This window comes from Crinia signifera, chromosome 6, assembly GCF_055691185.1.
Source record: "Crinia signifera chromosome 6, ASM5569118v1, whole genome shotgun sequence".
Lineage (NCBI taxonomy): Eukaryota > Metazoa > Chordata > Amphibia > Anura > Myobatrachidae > Crinia > Crinia signifera.
In genome coordinates this window covers 269121584-269145264 of record NC_139222.1, presented here as the reverse complement: position 1 = coordinate 269145264, position 23681 = coordinate 269121584, and the positions used below count along the sequence as shown (strand labels likewise).

General features: G+C 47.9%; 1 protein-coding gene across 1 annotated transcript in view; it reads right to left on the bottom strand.

Annotated features, from left to right (window-relative positions):
• Positions 1-23681, bottom strand: part of LOXL4 (lysyl oxidase like 4) — an 81686-nt gene that overhangs the window by 24740 nt on the left and 33265 nt on the right. The window contains exons 4-7 of the mRNA XM_083149570.1: positions 16324-16362; positions 13399-13612; positions 8936-9119; positions 6987-7141 (exon numbers count right to left, since the gene is read on the bottom strand). Of these exons, the coding sequence (XP_083005696.1) occupies positions 6987-7141; positions 8936-9119; positions 13399-13612; positions 16324-16362 (592 nt within the window). The remainder of the gene's footprint in view (positions 1-6986; positions 7142-8935; positions 9120-13398; positions 13613-16323; positions 16363-23681) is intronic.

Sequence of the window (23681 nt, the reverse complement as noted above, 5' to 3'; positions counted from 1 at the left end):
TCACGGTGATTCCGTATTTAGACGACCTACTGTTCAAAGCAGAGTCGGCGGAGAAGTTGCAGAGTCACTTGGCAGAGGCCATCAGTTTTTTACAGACTCACGGATGGCTTTTAAACTTGCAAAAGTCTCAGCTTGTGCCGTCACAGAGAATCCAGTTCCTGGGGGTTGTCCTGGATACCCATCTACATCGGGTATTTCTGCCAGAGACAAAGGCCAGGGACATAGCCACCTTGGTTCGGGAGATCCTGGGGCCTCAGAGTCCATCGGTTTGGAGGTGTCTAAAACTGTTGGGGAAAATGGTGGCGACTTTCGAGACGCTACAGTTTGCCAGGTTCCACTCTCGAGTGTTTCAGTGGGACATTCTGACATCTTGGTCAGGAAATACTCACACCATGAAGTCAGAGCACATAGTGTTGTCTCCAGAGATACGGTCTTCTCTGCAATGGTGGATGCAGGTGGATTCCCTTCAGTGGGGTCGGTCTCTGCAGTCCTGGGACTGGCTGGTAGTGACTACCGACGCCAGTCTCAGGGGCTGGGGGGCAGTGGTTTTGGACCTACGCCTTCAGGGCCTATGGACCTCGGAGGAGTCTGCCTTGCCGATCAACATCCTGGAACTGCGGGCTGTGTGGAAAGTGATATCTCTGGCAGGAGAAAGATTGCAGGGCCTTCCTTTGAGGATTCAGACCGACAACGCCACGGCTGTGGCATACCTGAATCACCAGGGAGGCACACGCAGCAAGCTGGCCATGTGGGAGGTTTCCTGGATTTTCTTGTGGGCGGAGCTGAATGTTTCAGCGTTGTCAGCGATATTCATCCCAGGGGTGGAGAATATCGAGGCCGATTTCCTGAGCAGGGAGGAGCTGCTGGAAGGGGAATGGAGCGTGAACCCACAGGTATTTCTTCAGATTACATTGAAGTGGGGAACTCCGGATGTGGACCCGATGGCATCAGGGTTCAATCATCAGGTGCCCAGGTTCCATGCCAGGACGAGAGATTCATGAGCCGAAGCAGTGGATGCAATGACTATCCCCTGGGAGGGGAATCTGCTTTATGTCTTCCCGCCGTTTCCAATGCTGGCGAGGGTATTGAAAAGAGTCCAGTCCCAAGGAATTCCGGTGATTCTAGTGGCCCCAGATTGGCCAAGGAGGTCCTGGTACTCGAGGCTTCAGAGATTGTCTGTGGACTCGTGGCGTCTACCTCTGAGGTCAGACCTGTTAAGCCAAGACCCGTTCTTACACCTGGATTCATCTCGGCTAAATTTGACAGCTTGGCTATTGAGACCGCCATCTTGAAGAACAAGGGGTTCTCGGAGGCTGTGGTTAACACCATGGTGAAAGCTAGGAAGTCAGTGTCTTCGGCAAACTATTATAGGGTCTGGAAGACCTATATTAGGTGGTGTGAAAGGCAGAAGTTGCACACATCGCGATTTCGACTTTCTAAATTGCTGGAGTTTTTGCAGGATGGCTTCTCGTCTCGGTTAAGCCTTCAGTCACTCAAGGTACAGATTTCGGCTTTGTCAATTTATTTCCAGAAAAGGATAGCATTGTTACCGGAGGTGCAAACTTTCCTGCAAGGGGTTTCTCGATTGAAACCTCCCTACAAACAACCAGTGGCTTTATGGGATTTATCGCTGGTTCTGGAGTGTCTTCAAAAGGCGCCTTTTGAGCCGTTGAGGTCGGCTGACCTTAAGTTCCTTACATGGAAGCTTGTATTTTTGTTGGCGGTTGCGTCAGCAAAGAGAGTATCGGAGTTGGGAGCATTGTCATGCAAGTCTCCTTTCCTTATATTTCATGATGACAGGGCTGTTCTTCTAACAGTACCCCAATTTTTACCAAAAGTAGTCTCTGCTTTTCATCTGAATCAGGAGATAGTTCTGCCTGTATTCCAACCCCCACACTTTGCTAGTCTTGTATGATGTGCACAAGATTGGTTGGCCAGCTTCTAAGCAGACCATTGCTAGGTGGTTGCGTTCCGTCATTGCTTTTGCATATACTAAGGTTGGTAGGCCTGTGCTGGCCAGGATTAATGCGCATACCACCAGGTCGGTCGCCACCTCTTGGGCGGTTTGACATGGGGCCACAGCTGAGCAGGTTTTCAGGGCCGCCACTTGGTCATCTGTTCACACTTTTGCCAAATTCTATAGGATCCATGAGTTCGCGTCGGAGGATGCATCATTCGGGCGAGCAGTGATGAGAGCTGCAGACCTGAGCGTACCCACCCAAAGGACCGGCTCTGGAACATCCCAATGTTGAGCTGTGTCACCAGGACCACTGAAATAGAAAAAGGGATTTTTGTAAGAACTTACCGTTCGAATCCCTTTCTCTGATATGGTCCTGGTGACACAGCGATCCCTCCCTTAAGCTCAGTAAGTATGCCAGTGTTCATGATGTTTCATGTTATATATGGTTGAAAAGTTATTTTTTTAAATTGTGCATATAATATGTGCAGGCGTTTGTACTGAGTTAATGTATTCCGGTGGCTTTGAAAGATTGAACTGAGGAGTCTGGGATGCAGAAGGGAGGAGCCTACCCTCCAAAAGCTTTAGGATAGGTGCCTGGCTCCTGCGGACCCTCCTACATCCCAATGTTGAGCTGTGTCACCAGGACCATATCAGAGAAAGGGATTCGAACAGTAAGTTCTTACAAAAATCCCTTTTTGCTTCCCGTGTGGCTGCCATGTAGTCAGCTAATTGATTAATGCTGCATGGGGGTGTATTGCGTGCAGGTGCATGTAATTTTTCAATTGTGCGTATTGATCGCCTGTGCGAATGCGGGGCCAAGAAGCGCCTGCCTTCCGAGGCGTGAAACTTACTTTTACGGATCGAGTGATTTTGAGCCGGATCAGTCCGAGCGCTCACACAGGGGAGCGAAGCCACCACCCAGCACATGTAGCCACCACCCCAGTGTACGCCCTGGTTACCGCCCAGTTTTCCCCAGTTTTGTGGCTGCGCCCATCAATACGCCCACAATACGCCTACGAGTTTGTTTGCTAGCCCATTTCTACTCGTAAGGTCACGAGCGCGCACGGCTTGCCAGGTCTGCACATGCGCCTTGCGAGTAGTATGCATGCGCGGTGAGCTAAGAACCGCTCTGCATACGAATACGTGCCCGAGCAAGTCAATCAGAATAAGGGCCTTTGTGCAGAATAAGAGGCTAAATTCAGAAATAAGTCACTATGGCCAGATGTATCAAGCTTCAAAAAGTGATAAAGTGGACAGTGATAAACAGCCAGCCAATCAGCTCCTACCTGTCATTTTTCAAACCCAGTATGTAAAATGACAGGAGCTGATTGGCTGGTTGTTTGTCACTCTCCATTTTATCACTTTTTAGAGCTTGATGAATCTGCCCATAGTCTGTGAATCGTGATCACGTCTCAATCTCTCCACATAACCCTCTGACTGGGACATGGACAAGGTGCGCACAAATGACACCAGGCCTCACCTCTCATGCACAAGAGGCATATGTATAAGTGATGCAGGATCTGCAATATGCCGGACGATCACGCATTTACCCGGGAGCAATTCAACTCCATAACAGAAACCACATTAACATCTCTGCCAGCTGCCGTGCGAGTGTGGAGCTTAGGATAGGGAAGAATCGAGAACGTACTTGGTTAACAAGAAAGCAGACACTGCGGAGATGATCTCCATAACTTTCTGGCTGTTCCTAATCTCTGCACGATCAGCTCTCACTACAAGCTCCATCTCCTCCAAGCCGCCCACAGAGAGAACCCTGGCAGGAGACAAACTCATCTATTCCCAGATGCAGAAGAGTTCTGGGATTCAGTAACTATAAGAACACGAGTTACTCACCCTCCTGACCTGATATCTGATCCGCACTTTTCTCCCTTTCATCCTGATATCGGGCCTGATTCTACTTGAAGTGATCCCTGGTGCGTTTGCTCCAAGGACCGATGGTGCGGCTCTGCGCATGTGTATGGGTGATTATACGCATGCGACGGGCCGCTGTGGGAACTCCTTCAGCGACTATAGGCACCGAGGCATTCACCTAATGCCAGGGTTGCCAACCCTCCCGGAATGGCCGGGAAGCTCCCGAAAATGGGGTCCCCCGGAAAGGGTATGCAACCCTCCCCATACCGGCGGACCTAGGGTTACCACCTCATCCCTTTAATTCCGGACACATATTAATTACACAGGTTCTGTGGCTGATTTAAAAAAAAACTGTTGAAATGGAGTCTTGAAGTCAGCCAGCCACAGAACCTGTGTAATTAATATGTGTCCGGAATTAAAGGGATGAGGAGGTAACCCTACGCGGACCCCCCCTCCACCTCATGTCCCCAGTGGCAGAAGCTTTAAACTGCTGCGATTAGGGATGGCCATCGACCATCGATGATTCGAAATCATCGATGGTTCATGGCCGATGTCGAATACTTTTGCCATCTATGGGGGAGAGCCAGATGGTTTCCCTCCATCGATGGAACTGCAAAACGATATTTTGCATTTTTTTTTACTTCAAAGTGCCGGGACACGGAGCATAGCTTCGCCCCCAACACCCGTGAAGCCCCGCCCCTGTGTTTTGATTGGCCCACAGGCCAATCAATCAAACACAATGGATGACCATCGATATGTAAAAATATCGATGGTCAGCCATTGCATAGTTTAGCACTATCGATGGCCAGTTGCAGAATTGCCATCGATGGCAACCATCGATGGCAATTGCAACGATGGCCATTCCTAACTGCGATTCGCGGCTTTTCTGCGGAATGGGGCGGGGCTAAACATGCAAATCGTGCATATTTAGCCCCACCCCCTCGTCGGAGACACGCATATTGCCGGATTTGCATTACTGGGGGCAGGGACTGATGATGTCTCCATCAGGCCCCGCCCCCAGAACAGATGCTGACAGTCTCCTCTCTGGGGTTCTCCCGGTGAGGAAACTGTAAAAGTCAGCAACCCTGCCTAATGCTTGTGTCGACCTATTGACCCTGTCTACCTAAGCCGTGTTGACCTTTGTCATGTGTCGACCTTCAGTTGTCGACCCAATGCATGTCGACCTTACTTTGGTCGACATAATGATCCTCACCCTCAGTGGCGTAACAGAAAATTTTACACTGGGCGCATGCTGATTGGCTGAATCTCAGCCAATCAGTGTGCGGCCGCGGCCAGTGTTTTCAAAGTTAGAAGCGCTTCCCGCGCCGCCGCACGGCGGTAGCGCAGTATTTCCACTTCGCTGCAGGGACCCCGGCAACTCATAATCAGCGCCGCAGGGACCTCCAGGCTCTCCCGAGTCCCTGACCACAGGTGCCCCCGCGCCGCACGAACCCCCCTGCCAGCTCCCCGGGGGGGGGGCGACGATATTGTCCCAGCGGGGGGGCGCACGGACCCCCCTGCCAGCTCCCCGCTGCACCCACAAGCAGTGGGGAGCTGGCGAAGAAACAACAGCGCCCGCAGACCCCCGGCGCCTCCCCGCCACCGCGGGGGCTGCGGCCCTTTAGTTACGCCACTGCTTACCCTGAGATATTAGGGGTGAGACTGTCTTTTGTTGCAGCCACTTCTTCGTCTTGCTTATGCCGCATCTGATGGTCTTCTTACTGGCTGTGGTGCAAATAATCGCAGTCCGTACATAGACACACCATCGGTGCACCATCGGTCCCATCATCTAAACTCAGACCAGCCCCATGACATGTGCAGTTTCTCCATCTGAAGATAGCCGCCGGTGCAGAGGTTCTGCATCTTTAAATGCAGCCGTTGACCTTCCCACATTTGCCGACCCCTTTGTTACCACCAGAACGTCCCCTGCCTCCCACAGACAGTGCAATCAGTTCTGTTCTGCATCTCCGAGCAGTAACCACTGGGACGCTGGCGGCATGTGAATCGAATGCATGTGCGGCCTACTAGACGCCGGGCCGTTCGCACGATACGGTGTGGGTCGGGGACGTGGGGCGGCGGGTCCGGGTGTCCATGGGATAACGGGGTCCACTGACTGTTATATTGGCGAAAGCAGGAGGAATCATTCAAATGATCGCCATAGCTGCGAGGGGATACGGCGTTGAGGGTGATTCAGCTGGGCGGGCCCTGTAGGACTCGGTAAATTGCGAGCTTCACAGCTTACGGTGTCAACTACAATGAGGGCCAAAGCTTTACTATGATCTGGCGGTGATGTAGACTGTTCATAGTATCACAGTACCAGCTCCATGTGGCAGTGTGGCGTTACTATACATTTAGCTTCCCCCTGTCCAAAAACTCTTCCTTTGCTATGTTTTAGGCCAGGTGCCAAAGCATGGTGACCCTTTTATGTGACGCCTATTACAATGTCGACCATTTGCTTGTGTCGACCTATTGACGGTTGCACTAGTGCATGCTGGATCCACTGTAATTTAAATTAGATCTACCAACAGGTCAACGTTTCCCAGACCATCTATCTGGTGCACAGCTGTAGTCATTACTAACTGTCACATTTCCCAGACTCCCTAGCTGGTGATCAGATGCAGTCTTTCATAACTGTCACATTTCCCAGACTCCCTAGCTGGTGCACAGTTGTAGTCATTACTAACTGTCACATTTCCCAGACTCCTTAGCTGGTGCACAGCTGTAGTCATTACTAACTGTCACATTTCCCAGACTCCCTAGCTGGTGCACAGCTGTAATCATTACTAACTGTCACATTTCCCAGACTCCCTAGCTGGTGCACAGCTGTAGTCATTACTAACTGTCACATTTCCCAGACTCCCTAGCTGATGCACAGCTGTAGTCATTACTAACTGTCACATTTCCAAGACTCCATAGCTGGTGATCAGGTACAGTCATTACTAACTGCCTCATTTCCCAGATTCCTTAGCTGGTGCACAGCTGTAGTCATTACTGTCACATTTCCCAGACTCCCTAGCTGGTGATCAGGTACAGTCTTTCCTAACTGCCACATTCTATAGATCCACAGGTTGCCTGGAAAACATGGCGTGTTGGTAGATCTCAAAGACCGGTTTGGCCACCTCTGATCTACTACATTTGTATCATGGTTATTTCTTACCTGGCTGCTGTAATTCATGTGGGGAATGTTACACCTGACGGCTGCATCTTCCTCATGCTGACACCCTGCGATACTCGCCTCCTTGAACTTGCATTCGGTGATGGACCTTTCCCGACCGGTGCAGAGAACCTCGTTCATGTGTATAGGACCTAACCCTGGATTACACAAAACAGCACTTGGTGAAAAGCAGACGGTACTGGGTAGGAGAAGGATGGGGGAGGAGCTTTAGAGACACAGATGTAGCAGTGCTCACACAATGGGTCTGATTCAGACCTTTCCACTAGGCTGCGTATGTTCGCAGCCTAGCAAACAGATAAACGCTGCCTGCCGCCCTGCCGAATGCCTGCCCCCGCCCCCACGAATCCATTCACTAGGCCAAAAAGGGGTTGGGCACTTAGCCACCCTCCTCAAGCAGGGGTTAACACCCCTGCATCAGCAGGGGTACGCCCGGCCTTTTATAGTTCCGCCCCATGCCCGTCCCCTTCCAACCATTGAGCGAATGTGCCAGCTCCTTTTTCTCGGAGATATGGGAATACATGACAGTAAAATCACTAGGTTAATGGTGACATTTTCCCAGCGGTATGTGCAGTAGAGGTTGGGTTGAAAGGTCTGCAATGTTTAGAACCTTTTGTGTTTAGACCTATTGACTGTGTACCTAGAAACTGGAGACCGTTCAACCGCTTCCTGTGCACTTGGGGCCAAAGTCTACTCTGCTCATGCGCTGGTGGGAAGGAGACTTCAGACTCCCTACCAGCCCGCACCGCCCCCTTTGCTCATACAAAGCCCTTGGTACATTACTGCAAGGACATACCCACCAGTTGTAAAAGTAGCACTAAATGCACAAAGGTGTTCTTAGTTTTACAGTGCTGTCAGCCCAGCCAGCGGTGTAAATATAGCACCGCAGTCCAAGCGGTGGCTTGGAGGAACCAACAGGCACGGGAGCGCAGGGTCTCTGCAGATTCCATGTGGCGTTTATGTCTGCATGGAATCTGCTAAAATGGCTCTCCAAAAATGGCCACTGCATTGTTGAAGATAGAAGCTAGAGGTCTTATGCCAGGGGTTTACGAGCATGTAAACCCCTGGCAATGAGCAATAAATCCCTGGAAACGAGCATGTAACACCTTGGCAACAAGCATGTAAACCCCCGGCAATGAGCAAAAAACCCCTGGAAACGAGCATGTAACACCTTGGCAACGAGCATGTAACCCCTGGCAATGACCATGTAACCCCTGGCAACAAGCCAAAAACCCTGGCAACAAGCATGCAGTTAAAAAAATTCTAATTAATGGATGGGGGGCGACACTGGAAACTTTTTTGGTAGGGCGTGCACAAAATTTCTACTATTTACGCCACCACTGAGCCCGACCACGTTTTAAATGGACCACCGTGCTTAATAAGTTCTGTTACCGCCACTTTCATCAGCAACAAATGGCTGAAATAAAGACGATACATTTCAATGAATAATGTGCTGCTATTTCTAATTCTCTCCTGGCATAAATAAATGACAGGCCTTTCTGGTAACGCGGGGATAACAAGGAAAAATGGCAGCTACAAAACAGATAATAAACAAACACTCGGAAGATAAAAGCACCGCATGTACAAAACATTCCCAAGTACAAAGAGGAATTAATGGTTGAATGTGATTTGATTAAGAACCACTTTCTCCAGGAAACTCTGAGCTGAGAAATAAGTGTTATGTCTGTATAACATTTGCATAGTGACATTTAACAAATACCAATAATTCTGCATTCTCACATCTCCTGCTAAGTCTAATAGTTTACTGCTTGCATAATTACTAGCTTGCTGTAACAAGTACGATGTTAGTATTGTAATTATATTCTCGTAAATGTTTTACTACGATTACATTTTAGCATGCCGGATTAATAAAGCGTAATTGAAAGTGTGTTAATTAGGAGGAGGATCATTTTCGCAGCGTTACGCTTTTTCACCTTGTCCCAACTGAGCGCCTAGAATTGCCTCTTTAGCCGATCCGTAGCCCAGCTCCCGGCACACCACGCCGGCGGATAGGAGATTCCACTTGTCGTCACATATTGTTCCCCATTTTCCATTTTTTAGCACCTCCACTCTCCCTTCTCCAGCGTGTGGTCCAGACCTTAATCTTACCAGAGGTTCCTGAGAAGAATGAAAATGTTTTTTTTTTTTTTATTTCCAAAATTTACAACCTAAGAAACTATTTATCAGCAGTGGAAAAAAACAGATTACAGATACTGTAAATCAACACTTACAGTAGGAGTAAATTTATTAAATTGACAGTTTTTAGAAGTGAGAGATGTTTCCAATAGCAACCAATCAGATGCTGCTGGTGAAATGTAATGCAAAAGCAATAGGCATTACCACATGGTGACGAAAACTACATGGCCCCTCTTAACGAGGAAGTTGGGTGGTATGCATTAATATAACTTGATAAGGACCCTATTTTTTCATCTGCACAAAAGTGTCACCTGAGAAACTGATCGCAGTTACGGCCTTGCACATAGGATAAGAATGTTGGGGTGTCTAGAGCATGTGGTTCGTAACCTTGGGGTACTTGAAATTATGGTGGAAGATGAGGAAGAAGTCTCCCGATGGCGGAAGAAGTCTACCGTTGGAGATGAAGCACATTGGGTCACTTCCGGTTCCGTTATCAGCATCTCCTCAAGCTTTTGCCGCACCATCAATCCACTGGGAGCTACCTGCGCTGCTCTCAGACATCAGCGTTCATCTGGAGCAATCAGCTGCATTAATCCTACAGTTGTTAGCGGGAATCCCGGAGACAGTACACAGCCAGCGGCCAGACACAGAGGGACCCGATTCCTGACCGCACACTACTCCTCCGCTACCGGAGACAGTACACAGCCAGCGGCCAGACACAGAGGGACCTGATTCATGACCGCACACTACTCCTCTGCTACCGGAGACAGTACACAGCCAGCGGCCAGACACAGAGGGACCTGATTCCTGACCACACACTACTCCTCCACTACCGGAGACAGTACACAGCCAGCGGCCAGACACAGAGGGACCCGATTCCCAGGGGCGGGCTGGGCCGGGGGGCAGGGTGCCAAATGCCCCCCGGGCCGGTATCTACCTGCTGGGGCTGGGCCGGCTGCCGCTGTGCCCAATGCATCTTGTCGTCGCTGCCGCCTCCGGGTCCACCCGCATTCAGCCTTCTGTAAGGCGACCCTCCAAAAATGGCCGCCGACTTGGAGGAGACAGACACTAGAGGTCTTACCATACCTCTAGTGTCTGTCAGTGCTGCCAGCGCTACCCGGAGGTGCGGTTTCGGGTAGCGCTGGCGCGCTGATTAAAGAGGAACCCCTAGCCACAGAGGCGGCTATCATTTCTGTGTGCTTTTTTTTTTTTTACTATTAAAGTTCAGTGGCGCGGCGCGGCGCCACCCCCCCTAAAACCGTCGGCTGCCCCCAACCCCTCCCGCCTGCCTGCCCGCTCTCCCAGCCCAGTTACAGCCGTCACAACCGCCGTCGCAGTGCGGGCTGTGACGGCTGACTTCTGACCTGTCTGTAATGGTACAGCCTGCGCAGGGCCTGCACAGGCTGCAGGATGGTGAACAAATCCAGCTGACAGCCGCCCGCCGCAGCTAACCTCCTCCTGCCCAGCTCCCACAATGTGGCTACCAGAAGGGACCACGACCAGCAAATATAAAGAAGGTAATGTGTTATATGAAGAAAGGGGGCAAGGAGGGTGTTATGGGATGTGTATAGGAATGTTAGGGACTGTCAGTGGCTATCAGAATGTGTCTGTGGCCAGGGTAGAGTGTTATTATGGGGTGTATATTGGGGGACAGGAACTGAAGTGCAGGATGTGTTGGTATATAGAGTGTTTGTAGGAGATAGGGGGAGTAGGGTATGTTGGGGCTAGAGGGGTATGGGGTGCATGTGGGAAGACATGGGCAGAAGTAGTGTGTGGGTGGTCAGGGGGAGTAATGTAAGGTTATAGGAGTATGGTGATAGCTGTTAGGGGGTGTATGTGTGCTGTGCAGCGGTGACATGGGGCGAAGTGCAGGGGTAACGGGCATAGAGGTGCAGTGGGATGGAGAGGTTCAGTGGTGACAGAGGCAGGGCCGGCGCAAGGGTTATAGACACCCTAGGCAAAGCTGCAGAATACCGCCCCTGCTCCCCCAAATACCCTCTTCCCAGTACCCCACATATTAATTTATTTAAAGAAACTGCTAATAAATAAATAAAAAATATACAGAGAGGGTCTGTTATGCTGTTGGAAGATGAAATATACTATGCAACAGGCCTGCCCCCCTTTGTATGTGCCCCAGCCTGACCCACTTCATTGTACCTCCCCAAGTCTGACACCCCCCTTTTACTGTATGTCCCCACATCCCTTCACTGCCTCTCATACAGTATATACACATTCATACATCCATCCACGGCCTCCATACATATATATACATTCATACACTACCTTTCTCATATATACATATACTGCATCTGTCATATGTACATAAACTGCCTGGCAATTAGCATGTAACCCATGACAACGAGCAATATACCTATAAATTATGTTTAATGGGTGTTGGCTTTATGTGTGATGGGCATTACGGTGTGCAGCATTATGTGTAATGGGTATTACGGTGTTGGCATCATGTGTAATGAGCATTACGGTGTTGGCATTATGTGTAATTATGTGTAATGGGCATTACGCTGTTGGCATTATGTGCAATGGGCATTACGGTGTGCGGCAATATGTGTAATGAGCATTACGGTGTTGGCATTATGTGTAATTATGTGTAATGGGCATTACGCTGGTGGCATTATGTGCAATGGGCATTACGGTGTGCGGCAATATGTGTAATGGGCATTACGGTGTTGGCATCATGTGTAATGAGCATTACGGTGTGACATTATGTTTGATGGGCATTACGGTGTGTGGCATTATGTGTAATCGGCATTACAGTGTAAATTTTTGCAACGTGCCTTCGGCACGCACTGTCCCCGTTTCTGGTGTATGTGTGTGGGGGGGGGGGATGATTGTTTAATCTTTGCTGCATACTAGAGGGGAGAAGGGAGAGCTTAGGGTGGTGAAACGATGGCGATGGTGGTGGGCCACTTGCTTGTGTTGCCCCCCAGGCTGAAAGTTGCCAGCCAGCCCCTGCCGATTCCTGACCACACACTACTCCTCCACTACCGGAGACAGTACACAGCCAGCGGCCAGACACAGGAGGACCTGATTCCTGTCCGCACACTACTCCTCCGCTACTGGAGACAGTACACAGCCAGCGGCCAGACACAGGAGGACCTGATTCCTGACCGCACACTACTCCTCCACTACCGGAGACAGTACACAGCCAGCGGCCAGACACAGAGGGACCCGATTCCTGACCACACACTACTCCTCCACTACCGGAGACAGTACACAGCCAGCGACCAGACACAGAGGGACCCGATTCCTGACCACACACTACTCCTCCGCTACCGGAGACAGTACACAGCCAGCGGCCAGACACAGGAGGACCTGATTCCTGTCCGCACACTACTCCTCCGCTACTGGAGACAGTACACAGCCAGCGGCCAGACACAGAGGGACCCGATTCCTGACCGCACACTGGGGGTTATTCTGATTCTCTCGGAAAGGCACAATCACTCTTTAATGGACAAAACCATGTGCACTGCAGGTGGGGTAGATGTAACATGTGCAGGGTGAGTTAGATTTGGGTGTTTTATTGTTTCTGTGCAGGGTAAATACTGGCTGCTTTATTTTTACACTGCAATATAGATATCAGTTTGAAGTAAAACCCCACCCAAATCTAACTCTCTCTGCACGTTACATCAGCCCCACCTGCAGTGCACATGGTTTTGTCCATTAGAGAATGATTGTGCCTTTCCGAGTGAATCAGAATAACCCCCACTACTCCTCCGCTACTGGAGACAGTACACAGCCAGCGGCCAGACACAGGGGGACCAGATTCCTGACCGCACACTACTCCTCCGCTACCGGAGACAGTACACAGCCAGCGGCCAGACACAGGGGGAACTGATTCCTGACCGCACACTACTCCTCTGCTACTCCTTACTATAACGATATGCATACCGCCCACTGCCACTCCACTCGTAAGTACTGTGGATGTTTCAAATTGAGAGGAGGGGGTACTCATAAATGAGAAGCCTAATCAAGGGGTATGGAAGAGAGAAAAGGTTGGGAACCGCTGCTCTAGAGAATGGGAAAGGAAATAATACAGTATATATTAGAGAAGCACTTAAGTATGATGACACTGCCATAAGACACCAATAGCTTCCCATTAGTTAAAGAAGAAGGGAGCCTAGAGGAAGTTCTAGATATAAATTTTAACATTTAATAAAAACATTGGTTATATTATTATAGTTTACTATTAGTTTGAAAGCATATTAGTTTACTTAACATTAATATATCATAAATCTCTTACCATAGACCTGAATGCTTTCTTGTAGTTATTGTTGTTTCCGTTGCTGAAGCTGGGCGACGCGACGCATTTCGCTATAGCGTGCATCCCATTCTTGCAAGCTGGTTTAAGCTTTTTGGGTGAAACTTGGACATTGCAGTTAGCGAGGTGGGGTTCCGTTCCTGAGCAGCTGACTTTGTGGATCCAGAACATTTTCCTCTGACTCAGCATTTGTAACCTGGGAGATAGACATGTCATATATATTAGTACACTCTAAAAAAATTAATACATTTATAAAATTCCTTTTAATAGAGAATAATAATTAAACATCCCATTCTGTGTAAAAACACTTGAAGTAAAAAGATACATTATATTAAATGTACATTTTATCGCTGGCTAGGTCTACTTGCTTTGTTGCTATGCAGTAATATCATGCAGGCAGTCTGTAACAGAAATGAATAATAACTTTTCAAGGTTCTTCTTTCAGTTTGTTTCATGAAGTTGCGTTCAACATTCACCGACTAATAAAGCTTTTAATGAAAAAAAAAAAAGCCTTGAATGCTTTTATGAATCCATACAGTAAGTGCTGTAAGTCGGGCCTAATGTAGCCGTATGAAATAATAATTCCACAGGTTCAAGGCTCCTTAAAGGGTCTGGGTACTTTACATTCTACAATCAGAGACCAACATACATATTCAGGTTACAGCTGGCTTATTACCATAAGAAAAAAACACTTCAGGAACGTAAGAAATGAAGGACCTGATTCGCAGACTAGTCAACAGGTAAACGCTGCAGTGCCGAATGCCCCCACTGATCGAATCCCTTCTCTAACAATGGAGGGGATGTGTATGCTGACGGGTCTGAATCGGTCCTAAAGAAAATTGAGTTACATTGAAAAAATAGTGGGTGGAACTGTGATTATGGGCTGCATCGTCTCTTGCTAGGAACAAGCTGGGTGTCTGGAGGTGCGTGGCTTAAAAACCACAGTTTGGGATAGAAAGAGTGGACCATTAAGGTGCTACTATTGCTTACACGGGTACGGGTCATTAGATCTACAGTAAAAAGGACAATAGTCAATGGACCTTATTCTGGTCTGTTCGCAAGCGGCGTTTGTTCGCACAGGGGACCGATATTTGATGTATGGGCAGTCGCATTTCTGTGCATGGTCATACGTCGGGTGCATGCAGCCACTGCGAACAATCTGTTTGCACCCAAGACTGCGGCCGTGGGGCGGTAGGAAAGCCCAGAGAATGGGAAAAGGTCGACATGAGTTTGTTGCTGTGACATTTATTAATTTCTCTGACACTCAGGCGCAATGTGAGGGCTGGTTGGTCTGCTGCTAGGAACGGCTACTGCTGCTTTATAACAGTCTTTGAACTTTGCTTATTATAGGGTTAGATCACTGCGGCATTGTCCTCTACCAGTTTGGAAAATACCTACTCTGGTCTCTGCTTGTCCTGATCATTTCTTGTCTGCCGCCCATGCTGATATCTGATGTGGCTCCTCTATTTGAATTTTGGACTGCCCAGCAGCCCCAACTCTGGAACCGCCTCCGATTCCCACCTGCCCTTTTGCTCTGTCCCAACCACCTTCCCCCTTTTCCTGTGCTCCACACCACCACCCATTCCCATACTTACCCAGTTCCTGGTAGCCGTCCAAATTTTCCACTTTTGTGGTGCATGGTCTGTGCCACCTCCCTCCCACTGAGCTTGTATGTTGGAGATTTGATGAATTATTGGTACTTGTTTCCTATCTGGGCGCCCAGGTTTTCTACGTACGGCACTGTAATGAAATCGGATCGCATCGCATCGTACACATACACGATATTGAACGATGCGATCCGATTCGATTTCCCATAGGAAACAATGTGAAATGGCTCAATTTAGCCAAATTCTCATAGGAACAATAGTAAATGGGCCAAAAACACCCCTGAACATTGAAATGTCCCCCCAAAAGTAGTTGACGCCACCCCGCCATCAACGTGAACCCGAAGCGTGGCGAGCGCAGCGAGCCCGCGAGGGGCGGCGGTACGCGTCCTCCGACCTTTTCATGCCCTACTATCCACTAGGGCGTGGAGTGAGAATAGAATAGTGTGGCGAGCGCAGCGAGCCACCGAGCCCGAAGCGTGGTGAGCGCAGCGAGCCCCGCGAGGGGACGCGGATACCTTCACAGTTATACGCGTCCCCTCGCGGGCTTCCCAGGTGTCCATGGCGACGCGGACACCTGGGAAGCCCGCGAAGGGACGCGTTTACCTGTGAAGGTATCCGCGTCCCCTCGCGGGGCTCGCTGCGCTCACCACGCTTCGGGCTCGGTGGCTCGCTGCGCTCGCCACACTATTCTATTCTCACTCCACGCCCTAGTGGATAGTAGGGCATGAAAAGGTCGGAGGACGCGTACCGCCGCCCCTCGCGGGCTCGCTGCGCTCGCCACGCTTCGGGTTCACGTTGATGGCGGGGTGGCGTCAACTACTTTTGGGGGGACATTTCAATGTTCAGGGGTGTTTTTGGCCCATTTACTATTTTCCTATGATAATTTGGCTAAATTGAGCCATTTAACATTGTTTCCTATGGGAAATCGAATCGGATCGCATCGCATCGCATCGCATCGTTCAATATCGTGTATGTGTACGATGCGATGCGATCCGATTTCTCTACGGAGAATAGCATGGTGCGCAATTAACTTAGCGGGCGCCCAGATAGGAAACAAGTACCGAATTATTATATAGATACTGTACTATAATGTGCTAATTAACTATGGAACATAAGTACATTTTAGTATTTATTATATTAGTTAGCTGGTACAGTCAGGCACCACAGGATGTTGCACAGTTGTCATGTCGTGTGGGCTAGCGTAAAGTGCCATATGGATGTATTATTAGGGACTTATTATGTCTAATACATATTATTATGTCATAATACAGTAATATGTCACAGAGCATTGTGCACTTACCTAGATTTTGGTACTTTTATCTTCATGTTCCAAAGTTTCCTGCAATAAAGGTAAAGGACGAGTCAGTATTTGTCCTGGTCAGGCTCACAGCTATTCAGCGTTTGGCACACAATGAGCCTGATCTAAATAGGAACGCAGAGGCATCCATATTTACACAGGCGTGGCGAATTTTATGATTTTTTCACTCGGGCGCAGTTGGCATTTTAAATGGTTTCTTCCTTATGTAGCAAAATCTCCACCTGCCATGTACAATGCATCACCATGGTGCTCTGGAAAATGTGACTCTTTTTTTTTTTTTACACAACATTTTTTATTTGAATTTATATAACAAATGTGAACGGCGCCGACATTTTCAGCTGATATTCTGAACATCTCTCACAGAGATATTGACACTCAAAGGGTTAAACATGTAGACAGCAAGCGGTTACATCTCTACTCCCGGTCTACAGAACAGAGCAATCATTGATGCCGTAGATTATATTCTAGAGAATAAGCCACCTTGTTTATCTGCACACCAGATTGCAAGCATCAAACCGACATTCGCTGTCATCCCCGGCGACAAAGCGCAACAACAAACTTATGTGGCTTAAGATGCTGGTCTATGAAATAGAAACTGGAGAATGATAATTCCACAGCTCCAGCAAACTGCGGACAGAGGAGAATCAGTATACATCAAAGTGGGAGAAAATATACGTAGGTTTTATTGTTCCATTAAAAGAAGCTTAGAGACCGGTTTCAGCTGTTTTATGAAGCAGAAAAAAAAGGATCATTGCAAGAGAATGGAAACAACCACCGAAAAGAAAAGAAAAAAAGATTGTTTCTAAATAAGATCTGCGAACCGTCAGCCAAGCTGCAGTAATAATATTTCATTAACAGATTTCTAACTACCAACGGAGACACATTCTGTCCCACTTCTTAATAGGGCTTTCATCATTTAACTTGTTCTCACATACTTGCTGAAAACAATGAAATGTGTTTTTACTGACGCGTTTTACTTTCTTAAATCACAAAGGAAAGCATTGATGTTTTTAAATGTCCTGTGCTGTAAATATTTTGACCCCAATTGCCTTTCTGTGAATCTCTTGTGACATCTTTTTAAAGTCAATTTTGGTTTAACAGTTTTAAGAAATATTGGAAATTTTGTACGTACTGTAGATCATTCATTCGCAAACTGGGTGCTGCAGGGAACTTGCGGGGATGTCTCGGTTGGTGGTCCATGACCAACTCAAATTATAGGCAAAACCAGGGCTTATGGCTTCCAATCACAAAGTACTGTATGATCCTGCCCCACGCCCACTGCATATATTCGCTACCTAGGGAGCACCTAAATGACACCCCACCGAAGCAACCCCCCTCCCAGCCAATCAACATCCTTTTTCACAGATTTGGGTTGAATAGCTTTTAACTACACAACAACCCGGTTCAAATCCCGCGTTGGTCGACCCGGATTATTGACTAGTGGTGCTTTTACACTTCACGTCGACCTGGGTCGGACCTGGGTTGGGTAGACCTGGGTCAACGTACAGTGTGATTTATATGATAAAGGGTTATTTATGCGATGTGAAAGGGGTATCAAATGAAAACAAACATTTCCTAAATTAAAATGTGCATTAAATAGTTGTTGTTTGTTTCATATTTAATTTTTTTTTTAAATAACAATCTCTGTATTTCAAAATAAAAAAAAAACATTCAAAATTAAAATTTGCATTTATTGATTTTTTTTATTTTTTTTATATACAAATTGTATAACCAGAGAGAGTTGGGAATTTCTGGGAGCAAATGACAATTGACAGTTTAGGGATTGGGAGGGATAAAATACTTGGAGTATAGGAGGGCAAGGAGGTCATCATCACTAGACTAATTAAGCAGTGTTTGAATTATATTTTGGAGGTTTATTAAAGACTGGAGAGAGAAAAACTAGAGAGAATTATAGTGGGTATTTAATTTGGGGTTCTGTTAGATTGTCCAGACAGTCGGAATCCCGGGCAGTTTTCGTCTGATCCGACAGTTACTCGACAGTTGGAATTGAATGTTTCTGAGCGTCGAAAAGTCAGTGGATCGGCGACAACGGCTGCGGATTGTCCAAAAACGGCCGTGAATTGGACAATCCATGGCCGTTTCTGACAAAAAAGATCCAACTTTTAAAAAAAGTCAGCTCTGACAGCCTTCAATACTGTTGTTAATGGCAGCATTGAATAGGGATTGCTGATATTTCCCCTGTTAGGAAATATTACCACAAATTGAATACCCCCCCCCCCCCAAACCAAAAAAGCTTTTTAAAAAATGGCGTGGGGTCCCCCTCCTGAGCATAACCAGCCCCGGGCTCAAAGAACCAGTACTGGTTTAATAAAATCACGGGAAATACCGATGCCGGACCATGATTGGCTGGTGGGTGAGCCTAAGCCCCAGTAGGGGGGGGCGGAGCCCCAGAAGTAAACAGGACACTGTAGCATGGCTACAGCGGAGCAGGATTCCTGAAGAAGCACCGATGACATCTGGTGAGTATGTTTTCTATCCACAGGTACCCCAAATGGATTCTACTGGAGAAGGAGACCGATGCTTGTGGCAACATAGGTGAGTAATGAATGAATGGGCTCCGTGTGTGATAAAGTTGTACTGTAAGTGTGTGTGTGTTTTTTTACTATTTGTACTACTGTGGGACTACAAGTCCCAGGGGGCCCTTTATTTCCCTGCATGCTGGGACTTGTAGTTCTCCAAGTCCCTGCCTGCTGGGACTCCCAGTTCCACAGCAATACATAATAGTTTTTTCTAATTTTACACAATTTATCAGCCCGATGCCCACCGCCCACGAGCATCGGGGACAGCCCCTGGCTTCAACATGGGCAGGTAAGTTCTGGAGAGGGACACCCCTTCTTTGGGGGTCCCCACTTCCCCAGGACCCCTGCCCATGCTGACTGGTCTGGGGGTGAATGCTTTGGCCAGGGGGGACTTGTATAAAAAGTCTCCGCCAGCTGTGGCATTACCCTGCTGGCTGGTTGGGCCCAGTGCTGGTACTTGAAATATGGGGGACCCCTATTCATTTTGCCCCCTGTATTTTGGGAACCAGGAGCGGCCCTTGAGCCTGGAGCTGGTTTTCTAAAATCTAGGGGTCCCCTATTTTTTTTTGCCCTGTGATTTCATGAAACCAGGAGCAGTTCTTTGTGTCTGGGGCTGGTTATGCTCAGGAGGGGGGACCCCACACCACTTTTTCCTGTTTTTAATCATTTTTCTTTTTTAAGGAACAGAACCATGCATAGATCACACTGCTCTGTGCATGGTTCTGTCAAGTTCACCCATCACAACATGGTCTGTTTGTGTGGCGGTTTTTAGTAACCTCTTCCCGATTTTGCATTCCATTAAATATGCGATTTGCATACTTTTTTAATGGGAAAACATCTGGATGCGAGTTCTGGCGTTACTAAAAATCGCCACTACAGAATGGGCAAAATGCGTGTTTTTTTGGCGCATTTCGCACCTCATTAAAAAACCGTATGCGAAAACTGATTTTTTTTTTTTTTTTTTTTAAATATCGCTAAAAAATGTTCGTATCCTATTAAATGTCACCCATAACCTTTTTTTACACAACATTTTTTATTTGAATTTACATAACAAATGTGAGCGACGCCGGCATCAACTGATATTTTGCAAATCTCTCGCAGGGTTAATTGCTTTTGGCGATGTTGGCGTTTCTGTATTTTTGTAATGTGCGTGTATTCTTAGGCGAACAAGATTGTTAATTGTTGTCGCACTTTGTCATCACTTTTTGGGGGTGTAAGTGCTGCAAACACAGAGATGCATCATTCATGCGGCATAACCAGAACATTCGCACAGCGTAGGAAACCATCCTGCTAATTAAAGAGGCAATGATACACATATTCTTGTCCCCAAACTTTTAATTAAATGTGTATTAATATTTAAGACTTCTGATATTTAATTTACTTTCAAAGATGAGCAAGTTAAATGTTAAATTGTTTCGGAACCAAAGGTTCCTGACAGACACTGAAGCTGGGGATTAATAAAGCTTCTTCCACTGATCTGCACTAAAAAAAAAAAAAAATTGGAAGAAAAACTTTTAGTTTTAGAAGTAAATATAAAAATGCAGTAAAGTAAAACAAAAACTTGATGCCGCAATGATCAACTTTTTGCATCCAAAATGGAGCAGCAAAATAACATAGGATTAAAACATGATCTAAATAAACCTAAGTAAAATGGTGAGGGCAAACTACACAAGTACCCTTCAATCTTGTGCCATATACACACACGTAGAAGCAGAAGGTGGATATTAATCAAGGAGGTTCTAAGCATGATCTGTGTGACCATGGGACCTCATTCAGGTCTAGTAAGTTGTGCATGTGCAGGACGCACAGGGCCGGCAACAGGGGGGTCAAGGGGGACATGTGTGATGGGCCCCGGCAATCTGAAGGGCCCCAGAGCCCGCCCAGGGCCTGGCTGTAAGCTGTGTTACCCCCGCTGTGGCCCTCTAGGATGTAGTCGCTCTTCCCCGGCCCATGTCTGTGTGCACACAGTGTGCAGCCACGCGCCGCCGCTATGTCTCTCCAGCTGCTGTGAGTGACATGTGTGGGGACTGGAGACTAGTGTCTGTCCGTGACCGTCCGTGCATACAGTGCAGCAGGCAGCAGCCACTCGGTGGCTGAGACGGCTGTCTCTTGTCTGCTCTGCACTGCGCACAGACCTTACTGCGCATGCGCGGCCCTATTGTGAAATCTGCTCAGCACTGCTACCTAGTGTCTTCTTGTCGCAGCAGGAGGCAGAGGCAGCCCCGCCACCGCCCTGCCAAGCACACACACCCCCCCCGCGCCGCCGCCCTGCCAAGCACCCCCCCTCCCCGCCCCGCCACCCATGCAAACCCCCCCCCCCAATCCCCCGCAGCCTTACCTATCTCGCTGGTCCCGGCGGCTCCGTTCTTCTGCTGAGGACCACCACAAAATGGCTGCCCCCATTCAGCAGACAGTTTCAGAGAACTGTGTGCTATATGGGGGCGGCCATTTTGTGGTGGTTCTCAGCGGAAGAACGGAGTCGCCAGGACCAGCGAGATAGGTAAGTCTCCAGGGGATTGGGGGGGGGGGGTGTAACTATAGCACCGCAGCCCCCGGCGCCCCCACATGCACAGCGCCCCCCCGCGGTGGCGGGGGCTGCGGTGCTATAGTTACGCCACTGTAAACCTGATTTTGCAGTGTAAATGATTGCCGCTTTAAAAAACCTGGAGATTTCTCACGAAATCTCTCACTTTCTGAAACTCTCATCCTATTAAATCTCACCCCATGGTGTGTAAAAGAGCATCAAAATAAAGACGCAATAGCAATAAAAATAAATAAGAGATTGTAATGGTACAGCTATTTTTTTATTTGTTGCGGTGGTACAGAGACTCAGAGCGCACGCTAGCTTTCCCTTACTATTATGGTGCCTCCGCTGTTATCTGCGGCTTCTACTGCTGGGCGATCAACAAGAATACTTTTATAGGAACTTCTGTAAATCCCAAAAAGCAGATATTGTAATTTAAAAATATGTTCTGTTGGTGATCGCCCAGCAGTAGAAGCCGCAGATAACGGTGGAGGCACCATAATAGTAAGGGAAAGTTAGCGTGCACTCTGAGTCTCTGTACCACCGCAATACAAAATGTGTGGGTTTGGGATTACGTGGGGGGCCCCAGAAATATTAGTGTACAGGGCCACAAGATTTCTGTTGCCGGCCCTGAGGACGCATCCTGCCCGTGAGTGAACATGCCCTGCAATAGTGGATGCAGTCTGGTATTAGATTGTCAGTGATTGACAGACTGATGACATTTGGGGGCGGCGAATCGGCGACAACCTCAGTTTGTGAATACATAGATAAGGGGGCTGGGAGAGGCAATCTACCCAATGAAGAGTCAGTGATCCGATCCCTGTGTCCTATGATGCAGGACAATCTAGACTTTCGGCCAGGTCTTAATGGGCGCTAAATGGTACATTATTATGCACTGTATGGTATTTTGACAAACAGAAGGGTGTGCGAGGCTCAAACATGGTATTTTGTCTAGGATATTATGGAATCATAATCAGGCTGGTCTTGAATGGACTTTTACCTTTATTCCATCAGAAATCTGAAACCAGAGTTCCTGGAGGAAACCCACACAAACAGAGGAGCACATACAAACTCCACACCCATCAGTCATGAGGGGGGATTGAACCTATTGGAGGCAGTAAAGTATAATATGTCTTAAAGACACCACTCACTCTGATTTGTATGTCACCTTAACATCTATTTTACATGCCACCTGGTCACCTTAACATACATGCATGTCACCTGGTCACCTTAACATACATGCATGTCACCTGGTCACCTTAACCTACATGCATGTCACCTGGTCACCTTAACATACATGCATGTCACCTGGTCACCTTAACCTACATGCATGTCATCTGGTCACCTTAACACCTACATGCATGTCACCTTATCACCTTAACACCTACATGCATGCCACCTGGACACCTTAACCTACATGCATGTCACCTGGTCACCTTAACATCTACATGCATGTCACCTGGTCACCTTAACCTACATGCATGTCACCTGGTCACCTTAACACCTACATGCATGTAAACCTGGTCACCTTAACACCTACATGCATGTAAACCTGGTCACCTTAACACCTACATGCATGTCACCTGGTCACCTTAACCTACATGCATGTCATCTGGTCACCTTAACACCTACATGCATGTAAACCTGGTCACCTTAACACCTACATGCATGTAAACCTGGTCACCTTAACACCTACATGCATGTCACCTGGTCACCTTAACCTACATGCATGTCACCTGGTCACCTTAACACCTACATGCATGTCACCTGGTCACCTTAACCTACATGCATGTCACCTGGTCACCTTAACCTACATGCATGTCACCTGGTCACCTTAAAATCTACATGCATGTCACCTGGTCACCTTAACCTACATGCATGTCACCTGGTCACCTTAACATCTACATGCATGTCACCTGGTCACCTTAACCTGCATGCATGTCACCTGGTCACCTGAACACCTACATGCATGTCACCTGGTCAACTTAACACCTACATGCATGTCACCTGGTCAACTTAACACCTACATGCATATCACCTGATCACCTGAACACCTACATGCATATCACCTGATCACCTACATGCATGTCACCTGGTCACCTTAACCTACATGCATGTCACCTGGTCACCTACATGCATATCACCTGATCACCTACATGCATGTCACCTGGTCACCTTAACCTACATGCATATCACCTGATCACCTACATGCATGTCACCTGGTCACCTTAACCTACATGCATGTCACCTGGTCACCTTAACCTACATGCATGTCA